Here is a 20379-nt window from a genome sequence, read left to right on the forward strand (position 1 = left end):
TCCACATGTCCAGAAAGACCCGCTTTCCAAAAATGTCCTCTTGATACGTTGAGCCCTCACCCCTGTTCCTCATGTGGCTAGGCTGGGTCTGTAATAAACAGAGTCCACATGTTTGCACACAGGAGCCTCTGTCAGTTAATCCTAGGGGTAGGTACTCATCCTGTGAGCTAGAGCCTGGTGGTCCCGCCTGTTTCCTCATTTCCTGATAGATAGGCTGGGCCTTGCTGGTCCAAGGTATCCAGCTGTAAACTGAGTCTCATCTCCTTCATTCCTGCCATGTCATTTTGTCTTCTCTTCCTGGGGTACCAAGCCTGTCACTTCAACATGGTCAAGATAATTCCCCACCTTCCCTAGTTAGACATAAACCAGACTATAGACTTCAACACTTTTATAGACTTTTGTGTCCGTGTGGCATGTAAGTACAGTAAGTATTCCTCCTATTTGCCAAGTGAGAACGTCTAGTCCTCTAACAGTGCGATGCTTGGGGAAGTAAATGGAGAGGCGTAGTATTAAACCCAGTTCTTTATAACAGGGTGTCTCTCTACTATGGACACAGGCTGGCCCTGAGTTTGTGCTGATCTTCCTTTCTCATGAACTGGAACAAAATGCTGCTGTTAGCTGCAGCTGTCACACCTCGGAATGAACTGCCAGACTCAACATGAGTCAGTGCTGTTCATTTATGAAATACTTAGTTCCTGTGACATTAGTCCTGGAGCTGACTGGCTTTTCTTGAAAAGGTGGATTGTGGAGAGGGTTCCTGCAAGAATGGCCATCTCCTCCTTGTCCTCTCTAGTTTCTAATGCACGATTAATACCGACAGAAGACATCCTCTCCTGTGAGGACCTGCCCCACCGGGAACTTAGGTCACCTGTCAAGAGGTGGCCTGGACCTGCCCCACCGGGAACTTAGGTCACCTGTCAAGAGGTGGCCTGGAACCGAGGAAAGGCCCGTTCCCCAGCCTCCCTCTTACCCGGAGACAATCAGACGCAGCGGGGAGTCAAATCAAGCAAGAACTCGTTTATTGATAGGCAGTAAGCCTCTTTTTATACCAGAAAAACCTCAGAACCCTAGGAGGGGGTGAAGGAACAAACCAATCATTTTAAAGGGCACCCTATTTACAAGTTGTTTATGTCCTGACACCATCTCTTGTTTTTTTTTAGCATAAATAACTTGAGTTAACTTCCTTTCCCGCTATTTGTCTTTAATCTCCATACAAACAACCCAAGCTAACTTCCTCTCAGCCATCCTTTGTACCTATTCTCTGCACAAACAGCGTAAACTAACTTCCTCTGGGGCCATTTGTATCCACTCTGCACAGACAGCATGAAGCTTAGGCTCTGTTGATCTGAATTTCTCCAAGCACCCTCTTTGTGCCCATGTGTGCCGCACACTCTCCCTGGTTTGAAAGGAAGAATTTTAATTCAGTGTGTTTTCAAGGGTTTTGAGTTCACTTCTTTGCTCTCAGCTGAGATACAGCCACACAGGACTGAGGACTGAAACAACATGTCTGGCATCTTTACCAGTGATAAAATGATGGCTAATCAATCCTTCCAGATCCATTGCTACCTAAAATATAAGTCTTTCCTGTAGGGGGGGTGGGGGGCTCCTTTGAGATTTCTGTAGCTTAGGATGGCCTCAGACTCCTGGGTCCTCCTCCCGCTTCCCAAGTGCAAGTGTAGGATCACACGTGTGCCACTCAGTCCTATATTCCTGATTTGAGAAAGCATAATGCTTAGTATCTGTGGTTCTAGCATCCAGTTGTGCCTGTGACTTTCCCAATAAACCCTCCTTATCCAAGTCCCTGATGTCAGATCCGTACGCTAGTCCTGAGATTGTCCCTAAACATCTGCTTACGTACACTGCCCTTTGCTCTGGACCTGTTCTCACCAAGTGACCTTAGTCACAGATCTGTTGCAGACTCCATCACCTGCCCCTCAGGCTAACCTCAGCACAGCAGAGCCCAACTGTGATTTCCCCAATGTCTTCCCAGGGCCAGGGATGAGACACTGGTTCAGAGGGCAGCTAATGCAGCAGCAGGCAGGATGAAGGCTCCTGTCCTGATTGTTAGAGTGCAGTGAGATCTCAACAAAGGGTGGTGTGTCCAGGAAGCTGGGTGGCAGAGAAAGCCCTAACAGTGCTGTTGCTAGGCGTTTTGTCAGGTAGGGGATAGCGGGGTTGATCTATAGTGTTCTAGGAAAGAGCTACCACCGGCCTCCAGCCCTAGTTTATTTTGGGGCAGGGTCTCAGTAAATTTCCCAGGCTGTCCTTGAACTTGTGATTCTACTACCCTAGCCTCCCCAGTAGCTGGGATTACAGACCTGGCTGCTAGGCCTGTGATGATCACTTTCTATAGCTAACCTCATTGTGCATGCAGCCCCACTTTAGAGATGAGGGGATGCCTACTTCAGTGGGTAAGACAGGATGAGACTGATTTCAAAGTTATATTCTGTATTAGAACTTTCTGGTGATGCCCTAGATATGAGCAAACACTTAAGGCAATTGGAAAAAACACCAGGATTCAGGGTAGGGGAGGTTGTGGGGTGGTGTGGGGGCTAGAGAGACACACAGTCCATCCTTTTATGTATGTGTATATAATTTAAAATTACATTCATATGGAGGAGGGTGGTTGTGGAGGTTGGAAGACTTGCAGGAATCAATTTTTCCACATGTGGGTCCCAGAGATAAAGGTAGCAGACTTGGCAGCATTATCTGCTTGCACCATCCCGCTGGCCCTCTGTCCCCTTGTAAATACACGGTTTACCAACAAGCGTTGTGTGTGGTCAGGATTTTTCACCAAGCCCAATGAACTGGATTTAGCTAACAAGCTGTTAAGAAGCGGGAAGGAGCCGGGCGGTGGTGGCGCAGGCCTTTAATCCCAGCACTCGGGAGGCAGAGGCAGGAGGATCTCTGTGAGTTCGAGGCCAGCCTGGTCTACAGAGTGAGATCCAGGAAAGGCGCAAAGCTACACAGAGAAACCCTGTCTCGAAAAACAGAAGGAGCCCCTTGATGCTTCCGCCCAGCTGGAGGCCAAGCTAGACAGAGTTAGGAGTCCTAGTAAGATTTGGGGAACATTGTGTCTTTGCTATTATTTTTTAATCCTGTTGGTTTTCTAGTTGGAATTGACAATATAAATCTCAAACATAGAAAAGGAATTAGGCCAGGCAGTGGTGGCACACATCTTTAATCCCAGCACTTGAGAGTCAGATCTTTCTCTGTGAGTTTGAGGCCAGCGTGGTCTACAGAGCTAATTCCAGGACAGCCAGGGCTACACAGAGAAACCCTGTCTTGAAAAACCAAACCAAACAAACCAAAAGAGAGAAAAAAAGAAAGGGAATTGGAAGTTAGTTGCAGAAAAAAAATGATTTGATGTGTATATCTAATACCTAATGGAATTAAAGGTGTTTCCTCCTGTTTAAGGCAAAAGAATAAAATTATTACAAAATAGCTAAAATCAGCATCATATGTCTTCCTCCCCCAATTTACGTATCTCTAATGATAGATAAGAGTCTAGACAGAGTTCAAAATGGTTATAAATCTATCATGGATTTAAAGGTCAGGACTGAACTGGTGAATGAATTCCCCGGGAACATATTGTTGCTTCATACTGATCAAGGGAACAATCCGTCAAGCTGGCGTTAGGATTCTACCTGGGAAAAACAGGAGCATGCTCAGTTTCATAAAACCAATACTCTAGATACAAAGTTATGGATTAACTCCAAGACGTAATAGTGGGTGACTTCAAGTCCCTACTGACACCAAGGGTCAGGTCATCCAGGCAAAAATTAAACACTGGAGTTAAAGGACATCTACAGAACATTCCACCCAGATGCTACTGAACTCACAGTCTTCTCAGCAGGCCGCGGGGTTTACCCTAAAATAAGAAGTCTAAACACATACAGGAAAACAGATTATTCCCTGTATTCTGTCTGGCCATAGTGGAGTGAAGCTGGAAATCAACTGCAGGAAATACAACTCAGAGATTGGATGAGCAGGTCCTTGAAGAAATCAAGGGAAAATTTACAGTATTAGAATAGAAAATACACCAAAACTTAGGGAACTCAGTAAAGGCTGTCCTAATGGAAAGGTTTCCACTCCGCCTACATTACAAAATCGGAGCGGTCTCAAACAACGTGATGAACTTAAGACACTGGAAAAATAAGAATGAACCAAATTCAAAAGCAGTAGAAGGAAAATGGGCAGAACAGGAATTAATGAAAAAATGAAACAAAGAGTCGGTTCTTTGAAAAGAAACAAAACTGACAAACTTAGCCAAATTAAACAAAAGGAAGAGATGTCCCCATTTAAGATGTTTAGAGGCTAAACAGAGACCTTACAACAGATGCCAACAACATTCGGAATATCACAAGGACATACTATACTTTAAAAACCTCTATTTTGGCTGGTAGTGGCAGCGCACGCCTTTACACTCAGCACATGGGAGACAGAAGCAGGTGGATCTCTCTGAGTTAGAGTTCAGCATGGTCTACAGAGTTACAGGTCAGCCAGAGGGACATAGAGACCCTTTCTCAGTAAGACACACACATCTTTATCTGGGACTCATAAATGATATGGCTCAGCAGTAGAATCTTGCAATGGACCTCAGTCTCATTCCCAGCACCCATACTGAGCAGCCCACAGCCCCCTATAACTCTAACTCCATAGGGAACTGATGCCTCTGGCCTCTTCTGGCACCTGTATTTATATGCACATACAACTAAAATAAATCTTTATGGGACTAGAGAGATGTCCCAGCAGTTAAGAGCACTGGATGTTTTTTCACAAATGTAGGGTTCAATTCTCAGCACCCATATGGCTGCTTACAACCATCTGTAACTCCAGTCCCAGGGGATCTGACACTCAGGGTCTTCTGGCCTCTGTGGGCACCAGGTGGTGCCACCAGGTGGGTTCCTGAGGAGAGGGATAGTAAAACTTTTACATATAATGTGATAAGGGGTGATAATAGAGTTATTATTAGAAGGTTTAAAATAGGAATAGCAGTTGGGGATGAGGGAAATGTGAAGGTTGGGGAAAACAACCAAAACTGAGTACATAGAAAAAGCCGGAGAGGTGGCTCAGAGGTTAAGAGCACAGGCTATCCCAGCACTCGGGAAGCAGAGGCAGGCAGATCTCTGTGAGTTCGAGGCCAGCCTGGGCTACCAAGTGAGTTCCAGGAAAGGCGCAAAGCTACACAGAGAAACCCTGTCTCAAAAAACAAAACAAAACAAAACAAAACAAAACAAAAAAAAAAGCACTGACTGCTCTTCCAAAGGTCTTGAGTTCAATTCCCAGCAACCACATGGTGGCTCACAACCATCTATAATGGGATCTGGTGCCCTCTTCTGGCATGCAGGCATACATGCAGATGGAACTCTGTATACATAATAAATAAATCTTAAAAAAGAAAAGAAAAAGTCATATAGAAAACCACTTTATGGGTGTGGTGTGGTGGCTCATGCCTTTAATCCCACCACTTAGGAGGCAGAGGTAGGATCTCTGTTCGAGGCCAGCCTGGTCTACAGAGTAAGTTCCAGGACAGCCAAGGCTACACAGAGAAACCCTGTCTTGAAAAACAAAACAAACAAACGAACACAAATCCCAACCACTTTATGAGCTAGCTAAAAGATATAATTAATTTTTGAAAGTTTGGGTATACCATGAAGGGCTGAATAATGGTGCTCTCAGAAACCATAGTTAAGCCAAAATCATTGCCAAGTGTGGGTTATCTCCCTGTGTGTTGATGGCAAGAAGCCCCGAGAGGCTCTCGAGACGGGGTGTCTGTTGTCATTGCTCTTGGTCCCTGCTCTGCTGTGGGGCGTCTTTCTGTATGCTGCGAATATGTGTTGCTACAAACAGAAATACAGGGAGGAGAAAGCGGGGCCAGGGGAGATGCTGCGAGCCACCGCCCAGACAGCAAGATGTAATGGGACACGGGTAAAGCCACAGAATGCGTGCCGATACATAGATTAATAGAAATGGGTGAAGTTGAAAGAGCTAGCTAACAAGAAGCCTGAGCCATAGACCGAAGAGTTTGTAATTAATATAAGCCTCTGTGTGTTTACTTGGGACCCAGAGGCTGCGGGACACAGGAAAACTTCCGGCTACACTATTCTATTTGCTTTCTGTTGCTGTGATAAATCACTGGTCAAGAGCAGCATAGGCTTTGTTTCAGCCTGTACTTCAGGTCACTGTCCATCGTCGAGGGAAGCCATGGAGGAATGCTGCTTGCTGGCTTACAGGCTCATGTTAGGCTAGCTTTCATATACGTCCAGGACCACTGTGTGCAGTGGGCATCCTCCATCAATTAACGGCCAAGACCGTCCCCCAAGACACGCCTACAAGCCACTTGATCGAGGCAATTGTCACTGGAGGCTTTCCTCATGGGTTAACTAGACTGTGTCACATCCACAATTAAAGCTAACTGGGACAGTCACCCACCAGAACTAGACACAAGACCCGATTGCTGAAGACACTGCATGCACTTTGAATGCAGCATGCAAGAAGATCAAGCGAGCTGAGCTGAACACAGACTCCCTGCTGGCTAGCATTCATAATGCCAAAAGGTGCTGTTCGAGCTGCTGGGCAAGAGAGAGCACCTTGCCTAGCTTGGGCCATCTGCGGCACAGTACATACTTTCTGGACAAGATGCACCCTCTGGTCCAATAATAGCATAGCTGTTTAAGGGAAACAACAGCTTTCTGACTGAGTCTGAGGCCTGGTCAATGGGAAGGTATACACACCTGGTACAGTATGTCTGGGTGAAATCTGATGTCCGAGCCCTGGGGGAAGAGGAGGAGGAGGGGACTTATTGCTGATGTCGGCTAAATGGTCATATAGCAAAGCTGCCTTCTAACTGCATTTATGTCCCCAGACTAGCACTGCCCTGCCTGCAGTCAGAGAAGGTGCTGTTCATAGTAGACAGTGGTCAGGACAGACTCATAACTGGTCAAAGTTCTGGAACGAGTGACTAATGACTCAGCCCTGAGTGAGACATAGACATTAGCCTGTACAAGGCCTGTGGGACATCACGGAACAGGGGCAGAAAGTCTGTAAAAGCCTGAGGCTGGGGAGGGAGTGCTAAGAAACACCGCCCCCTGGGTATGACATAGTGGATGCAATCTTGAACACGCAGCAGCTGTGACGACCATTTTCCAGGTGTTATGTGAGAGGGGGACCTGGAGCAGATCCATATGCTAAAGGCCTAAGGGGAAGGATGTGGTTATATTTTGTTTGTGCTCTAACAAATAAAGCTTGCCTGAAGATCAGAGGGCAGAGTTAGCCACTAGTTAACCATAGAGGTCTGGAGGTCTGTACAGACAGGAGGTGATAAGGCAGGGTGGAGGCAGGAGCTCGGGCCCCTTTCAGTTTGAGGTAAGAGGTGACTTTGACTGCTCTCCTGCTTCTCTGATCTTTCAGTATTGGCCCCGATATCTGACTCCAGGTTTCTATTATTAAGACCAATTAAAATTCGCGCTACAGAGGAATAAATGGCAACTGGGAAGTCAGTAGGGCTGAGTGGTGTAGTACCCTGGGGGTGGGGGGAGGCAGCAGGTAGTTTTCAAAGGACAGAAGTACCAAGAGGTCCCTCCCAGCCAGGCTTCTGCCTACTTGGAGACAGTCAGTGTATGATGAGGTGATCTTGAACCACAAGATGGAGCCAAATCCCAAACTGTCCGAGGAAGTGTCCCGAGCTGGGGCAAGGTGACAGGCAGTGATCAGGCCTGTTTGATATACAGTTTCACTAAATTGTTCGGGCTCCCTTCCAACTTGTGATCCCCCTGCCTCCACCTCCTATGTACTCAAATTCCTTGTGTCACCAGGAAGCTAGAGGAAAAACTGAGGAGAGAGACCCACAGGACGTCAGGAGAGTGAGAGTCCAGGGACCTGAAGCAGCCAGCGTTGGCCAGCAAAGCCACTAAGAATCAGAACCACGGATGTGTAAGTAGATGGCGAGTTGTGGACGTTGGTGTTAAGATCTTGGTGGGAAGTGTGAGTGAAGGGTGGTGAGGGGCAGAGCCATGCAGCGCCAGGTCACAGCCTTGTTGTCCACTGTAGAATTCAGGTGACACAGGAACAGCATGGATGAGGCATTCAGATCTCTTCAGTAAACCCAGAACCCAGCCATTCCCAGCATCACCCCACTTCTTCCTGTCCATTTGTGCTGAGTCTGCCAGCAGAAGTCATTTATGGAAAGGGGTAAGCGTCCTGGGCCTTCGCCAGCACTTCATCCCATGGTGATGGCAAGTCCTTGTTTGCTTTGGGCGGGAAGGAATTATAGAGCATCACACAGAGCTTCCCAGCCACCTAAGGCAAGCTACGTGATTTGAATGGTACTTTCCTCCTACGTGAAGTGGGGTGGTTGTAAGGACAGGGAGTGGGGCCTATAAGGCAGAATAACACTTGTCCCTGATCTCTCCTTGTATTTCGGTCTGTGACACAAGGCAACAGCAATGTCACCTCAGAAACCCTCCTTCCTCTTCTGGCTTTGAATTTTCCAAAGGCTGCTTACTACTAACTACATCAGTTGTCCTAAACGTGGTGTTTAGGACATGGTGAGGGCACCTTGGAATGCAACGTAGAGAGGGAGACCCTCCCAACCCAGAGTGTACTGCTGTCTGTAGCTGGAGTTTTCTCCAGTCCCACCCAGGCCGCAGCTGCTCAGACCCAAGTAAACACACAGAGACTTATATTGCTTATAAACTGTATGGCCGTGGCAGGCTTCTTGCTATCTAGTTCTTATATCTTGAGTTAACCCATTTCTATTCATCTATAAGTTGCCACGTGGCTCGTGGCTTACCGGTACTTTACATCTTACTTCTCATGGTGGCGGCGGCTGGCAGCGTCTCCTCACTCAGCCTTCTATGTCCCAGAATTCTCTTCTCTCTTGTCCTGCCTATACCATACTTCCTGCCTGGCTACCGGCCAATCAGCCTTTTATTTATCAATCAATCAATCAATCAGAGTAACACATTCACAACATACAGAAAAACATCACCCATCATGGGTCCTAACAGCCTGCTCCCCCTCAGCACCCACGCCAGATGGGGAGGCCCCAGGGGAGAGGGAGGCAGAGGCTGGTGCATCTTTTTGCAGGCACTAGGAACCACTGCTCACCAAAGGCTTTGCCTGCCTCAAGTCCAGGGAATAGTGGCCAAGAATCATGCAGGTTTGGACACAGCACGCCCCTGCTTGGAATAAGTATCAGCATCCTGGAATAAGCTCTGAGAGGCAGGAAGAAAGACTTCTCTGGGGGCCTCAGGACTTTGTGGAAATTGGGAAACAGACCCTTTAAATAACCATGAGCAAGAGACAACCCGACAATGAAGACCTCACAGCTCTAAGACTTAAAGATGTTTCCAAACTCTTGACTTTATGAATAAGATGTAATATCACTACATATGAAGAGCACTCACCATGCTGAGCCTGGAACCCCAGCTACTGGAGGCTGAAGCCAGATTTCAAGTTCAAGGCCAGCCTGGGCTACAGTGAGCAAAAGCCAGCCTGAGCAACTTAGGGAGACCTTGTCTTAAAATAGAAATGAAGACAGAGCTGAGTGGAAGAGTATTGCCTAGTGTGGCTCCATCCCCAGTGAGAGACTCATCACATGGCCTAGACTGTGCCGGTCAGCATGATGAACCAGTGCAGGCCAGTGGAAGCAGGCTGAGGGGAATGAGTAAAGCAGAGTTAAGCAGACTGTGCCAAGTGCTGGGAGTGCTAGGCACAGACCTTCCTTGTTCTAGAGGAGCAAAAAGTGTTGAAAGGCAGACACACCAATGTGTTACGTTCCACGGAGAGTCAGAATGGGGGCCTGGGCGGGGAGAAGGTTTCACAGTACTGACATTTAATCTGGGTCTGGGGACCGCCAGGCAGGATTTGGCAGAAGGTAAATCTGCCATACAGAGTAGCTTATGCAAAGTCAGACAGACAAGAGAAAGTTCTGGCTTAAAGCAGCGACTATTTAGGGGGAGTTTCTAGAACTAAGGTTAAAGCTATGGCAGTTTGAGAAGGATCTTCACCCCGTCAGGGAGGGGCACCCGTGTGAATGTGAGACAGGAGGAAAGTGCTGCTCACACTCACAGCCGAGTTCCAGAACTCTGAATGTCCTTTGGCTTTTCAGCAGGAAGCTGAGTGACTGGAGACGCGGCTTAGATGTTCTCATGGGGATTATTTCCAACCTTGACCTTTATACTGCTCGCGGTACTGTCCAAGGGTGAGAATGGAAGGAGACCATGTTCCTCCACCCACATCACACAGAGCTGGCCTCCTTTGCGTGCACTGTCTGAAGCCGAGGAGCACGTGACCCGACAGAATGAGGCACCAGCCCATAGAAGGGCGGTGACTGGAGACAGGAACGAGAGACCCTGAGGAGATGCCAGGGTGACGGCTGTCTTGCCGGGGAGGACTACTTAGTAAGAGCAGACACACTTCTGGGAGTTGTTTTTACCTGAGCAAAAGTTGGGAGGGCACCTGATGTGTCTGAATTCTGATTGGTTAACGGCAGGCACACCCAAAATCGAACAAAAAGGAAATGAACTAAGTCCCCGGGGAAATGGAAAATCATCCAGAGCAGAGCTGGCGGTTGGCTCTACGGCTTACTCCTTGTGGGCAGTGACATAACCGTGAGCCCTGAGCCAGCCGGAGTCACAAGAATCTGCTGAAAGTCGAGGTAATGTTGGAAGGGGGAGTGTGGGAACCTGGACGATGGTGAAAGCCAGGCATGGCTGTCTCCTCCCTGCCGTAGTAGATAGATGTAGCAGGCTTTCTCTTTGGGCTACTACCCAGCTCCCAAACACAGACATGGGGGACTTGATCTTAGTTATGAGTGCTGGGCCTTAGTTCAAGCCTGTCCCCAGCCAGCTTCTCTACTTTAAATTAATCTGTTTCTCTTCATCTATGTTTTGCCTCAGGGCTTTTTACCTTTCTTTCCTTCTGTGTGTATTAATTTCCTGCTTCCTTCAGGCCCGGCTGACTGGTCCCTGGCATCTCCCTCTCTTCTTCTCTCCAGCCTGGACTCCTCCTCCTATTTATCCTCTCTGTCCGTCAGCCCCGCCCATCCCTTCTCTGCCTAGCTATTGGCCGTTCAGCTCTTTATTAGACCAATCAGGTGCCTCAGGCTGTCAACACATCTTTACATCATTAAACAAATGCAACATAACAAATGTAACACATCTTTACATGTTTAAATAATATTCCACAACAGAAACAAATGTAACACCTTTTCATAGCTAAAGTACTATTTCACAACATAAACAAATGTAACACCTTTAAACAGTTAAAGTAATATTCCACAACAGAAACAAATGTAACACCTTTTCATAGCTAAAGTACTATTTCACAACATAAACAAATGTAACACCTTTAAACAGTTAAAGTAATATTCCACAACAGAAACAAATGCAACACCTTTAAATAGTTAAAGTAATATTCCACAACAGAAACAAATGTAACACCTTTACATAGTTAGAGTAATATTCCACAACAGAAAGAGAACACACAAAACCTAAAGCTAAAGAATTGAGATATGGCAGGGCGGTGGTGGCGCACGCCTTTAATCCCAGCACTAGGGAAGCAGAGCCAGGTGGATCTCTGTGAGTTCGAGGCCAGCCTGGGCTACCAAGTGAGTTCCAGGAGAGGCGCAAAGCTACACAGAGAAACCCTGTCTCGAAAAACCAAAAAAAAAAAAAAAAAAAAGAATTGAGATATGTGCTGATGTACCTCTGATCCCAATGGAGGCTGACAGGTCACTGTGAGTTCAAGGCCAGCCTGGTCTACACAGCCAGTTCCAGGACAGCCAGGCTATGTAATGGGACCCTGTTTCAAAACAAAAAGAAAATCCATCAAGATGTAGTAATCTATCCCATGTGGTATGGACAGGAGATCATTTCCAACTGCTGTAGTCTGCTTCCCATTAACAAAATGCTATCATCCTTTCAAAGATTTATTTAGTTCATAGTTCTGGAGCATCAAGGACACAATGCCTGGGTCTGGTGAGGACCGGAAGACGGGGAAGAAGGGAGTGTGTGGGAGGAGGAGAGAGCACATTGCCGGAGAGGAGTCGGGATCAGGCTGCCCACTACAACTCACTGGCCAGAGCGCCTTCAATCTCTCCCAATGTCCCCAGTGACCTAAGAACCTCCCCTTGACCTCATGTCTTAAAGGCCCCTCTACCTCACCATCACCAACCCTGAGGACCAAGTTCCACACTATGGGGTGGGGTGGGGGGCAAACCACATCCGAATCACAGCAGAGTCTGTTAGGACAGTTGGAAGTTATTGTCTCTAAGGATGAAGCCACAGTAAGAAAGGAAGCATGGAAGGGTTTGGTCACAAATCCTGTAGAGCTTTTAGACCTTTAAGCTGTGCCCAGAGGGGCTCTGAGGAAGCCATCGCAGAAATCTCAGTGAAACTGGTGAGGGGCAGGGAGTGGCAGGGTTGGCTGGAGGACAGGACAGAAAGCGGGGTTGGTGCTGTCATTATGTGGGAGAGGTGATGTTTGTTACCTGGAGGAAAACACCCTGTGATGGGGGAGCTGGAACCACAGGAAGAGGCGGTCCCTGCTGACTGTTTAACTCTAAATGAGCCCAAAGGGAGTCAGTGAGTGAATATGGAGGCCAATGGTAAAGACCAACTGTGCCATCTTCCAAGAGCTAGGCTATCCACTCTTGCTGCAACCCAACCCTCACCTCAGCCCAATGGGTACGTTTGGGCTGTGGGGTTTTATCCCTGCGCTAAGTAGATTGGACCGGGATGGATGCCCACCCCAGGTTTGGCTAGTTATTCATTTTCCAAGTATTTGAAAGTGTGACTGGGAGTTAGTCCCGTGGGTGGTAATGACAGGTGAGGGCTGTGGCTACCATGCGGGCTGAGCACCGGGACAGTGGCTACCATGTGGGCCATGTGGCCCAGCAAGAAGATAGGCTGAGTTCTGCCGGCTTGTCGGGTCCCAGCTCTGTTCCCAGGAGATAGGACCAAACCAGCCCTGGGTTTGGTGTGCCGCCCCTGTGCCTTTATGGTAAACAGCTTCTCCTTGGGTGTAGAAGATCTCGCTGTTGCTAGCAAACAAAAACTTTGACTTAAGACAACTTTGCCTACTTCCTCGGCGCTTTCTGGTAGACTTGCTCTCCCCTGGGACACCTACAAAGTCTTTCTTCATCAACCCTTTCCTTCCCAGGACCAAGCTCACAGTTTAAACCAGAGTTTTGGTTCTATTTATATCTTGATCAACTTGGATGCTTTAGCAAACCACAAACCCAGTTTCTCCAGAAGGATTGGTCCAACTCAGACCTCAGGGTGCCCTGCCAATGGCCCCTGGTAGCACCTATGTCAGCCTAGGATTGGGACAGTGACATTAGAGTCATCTGGAGTGTGTTAAGAAGTACAGAGTTCCTGTCACTACTTTCCTACTGCTGAGACCCTAATCCAGAAGATCCCGAGAGACTCCTAAGGCATTTGCTTGGAAACCCCAAATCTGTGTCACTCATTTGGTGATTGACATGAGTGATCTGTACATTCTTTGTGTGTTTCATATTTGTTCATGGTTAAAATCTTCTGTATCATGTGGTTGGAGAGAGCTGGTCTTTTTTCTTTTTGGTTTTTCGAGACAGGGTTTCTCTGTGTAGTTTTGGTGCCTGTCCTGGAACTCACTCTGTAGACCAGGTTGGTCTCAACCTCACAGAGATCTGCCTGCCTCTGTCTCTGCCTCTGCCTCCCGAGTGTTGGGATTAAAGGCATGTGCCACCACTGCCCAGCTTGGTCTTTTTTTCTTTTAAGATTTAATTATTATTTCAATTTGATATGCATTAGTAAAGTTTTGCCTGCATGTATGTCTGTGTACCCCATATGTGCCTGATGCCTGGGGTGGTGGTGGCAGAAGAGGACACAGGATCCCCTGGAACTGGAATTACAGATGGTTGTGAGCCACCATCTGGGAAGTGCTGGTAGTTGTTGGGCATTGAACCCAGGTCTTCTGCAAGAGCAGCCAGTGTTCTAACCATTGAGCCATCTCTCCATCCTGGGACCTCCTGCCTCCAAGTATCTTGCAGACCTATTCTGCTGTCCTCCTGCCTAATATGATGGACACCACTGAAGGACGCAGCCATCCTAAGTCTTGGGCAGCTGTTTGTTATTCACAAAATGCCGTTGAAAGTCCAAAAGGGAGGTGGTGTTCCTGGAGGAGCGGAATCCCTGTGAGCGCTCTTCGCCCAGTGCCTTACAAAGCTGTCATCGTTGGCAGGAGTTGCCATAGTCGGATACTCTGTATCCCTTTCCTTGAGGTCTGAACCAGGGAGATGAATTTCCTGAAGCCCTGGAGAAACCGCCCCCACTGACAAGGTGTGGGCCGCACAAGGCATGGACCCGGCTGGCAATCACGAACGTGGCCATGCTGGGTGATCACCACCCGGAACTCCTCGTGGTGCTCAGTATCCCCTCAGCTGTAACTTTTGCCCCAGACCCCCAAACAAAGGACAAACGCAAACACCATAAGAGAATTTAGTGCGGCTGCCAGAGGTTTGGATGAATCAGAGCTGTGGGTGCACTGGGTACGAGGGCCGCAGACTGTGCCCCACAAGTTCTACCCCGGAGTTTGGGGCCAGAAAATGAGGGGCCTGTAGAACAGAGGTCGATGCCACCCAGAGGTCAGCAATGTAGTAGGCTAGAGCTGAGCATGCAGAAGCTTCCAGAAGCTTGCGGGGAATCCACAGGGCATCTCTCACGGGTTTCTCTTAGAGGAGTAGTTACCTAAAGTGGCAAGACACAGATGGCCAAGGCCGTTCACACTCACTTGCCCACTTTGTCCAAACCCGCTGCTTTCCTTTCCTCTCCCTCCCCTCCCCTCCTCTTCCCTCCCCTCCCCTCTCCCTCCCCTCCCCTCCCTCCCTCCTCCCCTCCCCTCCCTCCCCTCCTCTTCCCTCCTCTCCCCCTCCCTCTCCTCTTCCCTCCCCTTCCCTCCTCTTCCCTCCCCTCCCCTCCTCTTCCCTCCTCTCCCCTCCCCTCCTCTTCCCTCCCCTCCCCTCCTCTTCCCTCCCCTCCCCTCCTCTTCCCCCCTCCCCTCCCCTCCCTTTTCCTCTCTTCCTCTCCCCTCCCCCTCCTCTCCCCTCCCCCTCCCCTCCTCTCCCCTCCTCTTCCCCCCTTCCCTCCCCTCCCCTTTTCCTCCCTTCCTCTCCCCCTCCCCTCCCTCTCCCCTCCCCTCCCCTCCTCTCCCCTCCCCTCCTCTCCCCCTCCCCCCTCCTCTTCCCCCCTTCCCCTCCCTTCCCTTTTCCTCCTCCTCTCCTCTCCCTCACCACTGCTTTTCTCAGTCTCTGATCTCCCCTCTCCGACACACACACATGCCCTCCTCCCTTCACCCCCAGACTCCCCCGGCTTCTGCGCCTGCGGACACTGGGCAGACACGTACCTGTGATGATGAGAACGGCGCCCAGAAGGAAGCCCACAAAGCCGACGGCCAGGCCCAGGCCACAGACCAGCGTCTCTGCGGTGTCTGGTGGTGGAGTAAGCACCTGGGGCTCTGGGAGAGGAAGCAAGGGTCAGAGGGCACAGGAAGGGATCTGGAGTAGAGGAGACATGGACGGGAACAGGCTAGGACGGGGCTCCATACCCCAGTGCTGGAGGAGCGGTGCGTCCAGGCCCCAGTGCTCCACCCTGCCAGTCGTACACGTCCTCGGCTGAGGGCACGAAGGTCAGGTAGTGGAACTTCCGGAACCTGTGGTTAGGCTGGGAGTAGAAGCTGGTCTGGGTCACTCCCTTAGTGACGGGCTGGTTGTTGCACAGCCAAGTGACGCTGATCACAGGGGGAAAGATATCTTCCACGATGCAGATGAGGACGTTGGGCTTTCCCAGCTCCACGCGAGACTTGGGGAGTACGGTCACCCTGGGAGGCACTAGGAGGAATGAGACCCTGAATCCCAAAGTCCATCCCTTACAGCTGGGCCTCATTAGAGTCAAGATTAAGGGACGCTCCCTCCCATGTGGCCACCTGCAGAGGCGCTCTGGGGTGGTACCTACTGGTGGCAGGAGGACACTGGAGAGGGATGGGGGATCCTGTCCAGTCCCCTCCCCTGCCTAGTTAGAGGGGTAGAGGGAGGGCAGGTACCACTGGTGGCTCTGGTTCGGTTGGAGCGTTCCACCAAGACGTCCAGATGAGCTCCGATCATGGCAATGCTGGTCAGTCCACTCTGCAAGTCCGAGTGTAGGAAGTCCCCAAACTCAGGCAGACGCCCACACGACCTCCCTGTTCTTCAGGTCCACAGAGAAAATTTGTTCCCCATCGAATTCGTGTGTGAACTGTCCAGAAGCATCGTAAGACTGGTAGAAGGCCGGTCCATAGGAGCCCATGTGGTCAGCTGTACTGGGTGAGGGCAGGATGGGAGGGAAGAGAATCGTGTGTCATCCAGGTATGTGACCTGCTGAGTCTCCGCCTGGCCTCGTCCTGGGCTGTGTGTGGGGGACAGTCCTGTTATGCCGTAGCAGACCCTTGAAGAGTTGCAGAGAGATGGAAGACAGAAGAGAGAGGACTGGGGGCGTGGCCAGTACACACATGGGTGGAGCTAGCAAAGCAGGCTGGGAAAGGGGGTACCCACCCAAGATGTCTCGGGTTTCCGTTCCTCCAACATCTACTGTAACTGTAGCCACAGCCATGAGGTCAGGTCCTTGTGTGTCGGATGGTAAAATCGGGGTTAGAAGGAAATGGTTAAGGGGAGGGTACTGAAGGGGAGCTGTTGGCAAAGAGAGGCAGTGTAGGAGTGGGTAAGGGACAGGGACAGACAGGGGCATGAACGCTCCATCCATGTGTGTACTGGCCACGCCCCCTCCATCTCTCGGCAACTCTTCAAGGGTCTGCTATGGCATAACAGGACTGTCCTCACACACAGCCCAGAGACTAGGGTGAGGGAAAGGACAGCTTTCCCACAAGCCAGGCATGGTGACATAGTCCTGCAACCACAGCACTCAGAAGGTGAAAGGCAGGAGGATCATAAGTTCAAGACCAGCCTGGGCTACATAGTTCAATGAAATTCTGTCTTGTAAACACATGGAGGTGGAAAGGGAGAGAAAAGAGCCCAAAGCACTGTAGGATACACTGGACATTAAGTCAGGAGTTCAAGCAGTGGTGGCGCACGCCTTTAATCTCAGCACTTGGGAGGCAGAGACAGGTGGATCTCCGAGTTCGAGGCCAGCCTGGTCTGCAGAGTGAGCCCCAGGACAGCTAGGGCTACACAGAGAAATCCTGACTCTAAAAAATAAATAAGTAAAATAAATAAATCAGGAGTTCAAAGTTCACGTGTCAGTTTCCATCTCAGAGAGTGGCGGTCAAATGGATCTCACCCCATGGCAGAGTACTCAGTGTCCTGGATATCTGGGGCTTCATCTCCGCCCTTTCAGAGCTCTGCAGTTATGAGCTGAATGTGAGGGACTGTCATGTGCCCAGCATGATGTCAAAAATGGAGGAAGTCAGTCTTCGGTGTGCGGGTCAGGAGCTCACGTACAGACACAGTGGAGAATGTGTGCAGGTCAGGAGCTCACGTACAGACACAGTGGAGAATGTGTGCGGGTCAGGAGCTCACGTACAGACACAGTGGAGAATGTGTGCGGGTCAGGAGCTCACGTACAGACACAGTGGAGAATGTGTGCGGGTCAGGAGCTCACGTACAGACACAGTGGAGAATGTGTGCGGGTCAGGAGCTCACGTACAGACACAGTGGAGAATGCTTCAGTGAAGCCGGACAAGAATTGAATGTTGCAAGCCAGGAAGTGGTCGAGGAGCCAGGGTGCCGTGAGGTGAGGCGGGTGAGGGCATGGGTCTCAGAAAAGAGGAAGGGATGAGGAGGACTCTGAATGTAAAAGGAGCCCAGAGGAGACCCTGGCGGCAGCCTGTAGCTGGTTCCAGAATGGATGTGACAGAGTGGCGGGGATTTGTCTGCAGGTGGAGGGAGTTGCCCACATACCAGAGACAGTGGGAGGCACTCTCCCCCTGTGCTGTCTCCCCACGTCTCCTCCCACCCCCCAGGTGTCCCCACCACTTACCCTTGATGGCCCATACTCCCTGGGGACTCAGGAAGGTTATCAGGGTGTGGAGAACCAGGACCAGCTCCACACAGAGTACCATTGCTCTGAGGAGGGGGGTGCTGCTCTAACAACGTCTATTTGGGGAGCGAGCGAGCAAGATGGAGGTAAAGAGAAACAGATTCTAGGTTAGGGGAAGACCCTTGCTGTAAGCAACCAATCAGAGCAGTTGTCTGAGTTAACGGGTCTGTTGCTAGGTGAAGGAGCCAAGAGTCTGGGTGAGAAGGTGGAGGATGGAGGCCATGGGTCACCTGTCACTTCATCCTTTAAGAAGGGGCTTCAGGAAGGAGCAGGGAGGTCTCAGAGCACCCAACAGCTGTGCTGGGACAAAGCCTCCATTTGGTCCATCATAGAAGGAACCTGATTTTTCCTGTAGGTCCGTCGGGACAAATTTGGGGTAAAAATATGAAATAAAATGCACTAAGAAAGTTAGGCAAATCATTGGATAAAATAAACCATAGAATAAAAACCCTTTAAATCTGTAAATTGTTCTCAAAAACATTATTTTATTTTATCCTGTAAGAAAAAAAAATGTGAAATGGCTGGAGATGCTTCACCTGAAGGAAAGCTACAGGCAATTCCTACAACTGATGTGAGGCAGGCACAGGGCGCTGGTAGTCTCCATTTGTCCCTTCTGGTCCCCAGGTACCCTCTTTCATGCTGGTCAGTGTAGCAGGCTTTTTTGGATCACCAGCCCCCAAATCAAGACAAAGAGACTTACTATAATTATGAATGCTTGGCCTTAGCTTAGGCTTGTTTCTGGCTAGCTTTTTTTTTTAAACTTTAAATAACCCATTTCTGTTAATCTATGTGCAGCCCCAAGGCCCGTTTACCTCATCTATGTACTGTCCATGCTGCTTTCCTGCTTCCTTCCTGTCTGTCTGTCTGTCCCCTGGCTGTCTGTCTGGCCCCTGTCTGTCTGTCTGGCCCCTGGCGGGCTGACTCACCTTTTCTCTCTGCCAGCCAGCCCTGCCTATTCCTCCTCTGCTGAGCTATTGGCTATTCGGCTTTTTATTAGACCAGTCAGGTGCCTTAGGCGGGCAAGGTTAAACAGCAATACATCTTTATACAGTCAAACAAATGTTCTATTCCACAACAGGCCAGAGGCTGACTGGTGTGCCCATGCCCCTGGCTTTTGTCTCTTGGTGGGCTCTTCCAGTGGCTGGCACTAGAAGAACTCAATACAGACATTAGAGAGATGTTGGGCATGGTGGCACACGCCTTTAATCCCAGCACTCTGTAGACAGAGGCAGGTGGATCTCTTATGCGTTTGAAGCTAGCCTAGTCTACATAGGGTGTTCCAGGACAGCCAGGGCTGCCCAGAGAGACCTTGTCTCAAAAAATAAAAATGGACAACTGTCTATTTATCCATAAGAACTCTCACCAAACTTCTGAAGGCCATTTGCCAAAGATGCTGAAGTAAACTATTTTCAAGCTTGGCTACATCTGAGAAATCTCCTGGGTCTTTGATTCCAAAGAGTCGCCCATGGGGTTTGTAACAAATACAAATTTCTGGGGCTGGGGAGGTGGCTTTGTGGATAGAGAGCTTCCCTGAGTGTGGATTCCCAGGACACAGGAAAAGCCAGATGTGGTGGAGCATGTTTGTAACCCCAGCCCTGGGAGGGCAGAGACGGGCAGAGCCATGAAACTTGTTGGCCAGCTAGTCCAGCCAAATAGGTGAGCTTCAGGTCAGTGAGAGACCCCACTCAAAAACAAGGTGGGGTGTCTTAGGGTTTTTGCTGTGACGAAACGCCATGACCAAAAAGCAAGTTGGGGAGGAAAGGGTTTATTAGGCTTACACTTCAGCATTGCTGTTCATCACTGAAGGAAGTCTGGACAGGAACTCAAACAGGGTAGGGTCCTGGAGACAGGAGCTGATGCAATACGCATGGAGGGGTGCTGCTTACTAGCTTGCTTCCCCTAGCTTGCTCAGCCTACTTTCTTACAGAACCCAGGACCAGCAGCCCAGGGATGGCACCACCCACCATGGGCCGGGCCCTCCCCCATTGATGACTAATTGAGAAAACGCCTTACAGTTGGATCTCATGGAGGCATTTCTTCAGCTGAGGCTCCTTCCTCTCTGATGACTTTAGTGTGTGTCAAGTTGACACACAAAACCAGCCAGTACATGGAGGTAGGCTGGGAAATGGTTCACTGGGTAAAAGAATACCCTGCTCTGCTAAAGGACCAGAGTTTGGATACCAGCACCCACATGAGGTAGCTCACAATAGCCCACAACTATGGCTCCAGGGGGACCCGATGCCTCTAGTCTTGGTGGGCACTTGTACTCTCATTCACACTCAGACACACACACATATGCATAGTT

The 20379-nt window shown here is 49.6% G+C and overlaps 1 protein-coding gene across 1 annotated transcript; it reads right to left on the reverse strand.

The window, feature by feature from the left end:
• Positions 1-14472: 14472 nt before the first annotated feature.
• LOC128114366 (HLA class II histocompatibility antigen, DO alpha chain) lies at positions 14473-18349 on the reverse strand. Its single transcript, XM_052744299.1, is given in 7 exon segments — positions 14473-14735; positions 15391-15501; positions 15592-15634; positions 15636-15874; positions 16087-16210; positions 16212-16336; positions 18015-18349. Coding segments are annotated over 7 exon segments (753 nt in total). The 5' UTR covers positions 18097-18349; the 3' UTR covers positions 14473-14706.
• Between the last annotated feature and the right edge of the window lie 2030 nt (positions 18350-20379).

Source organism: Peromyscus californicus, unplaced genomic scaffold (assembly GCF_007827085.1).
Source record: "Peromyscus californicus insignis strain IS unplaced genomic scaffold, ASM782708v3 Scaffold_19__1_contigs__length_69161282, whole genome shotgun sequence".
In the NCBI taxonomy this organism is placed as follows: Eukaryota; Metazoa; Chordata; class Mammalia; order Rodentia; family Cricetidae; genus Peromyscus; species Peromyscus californicus.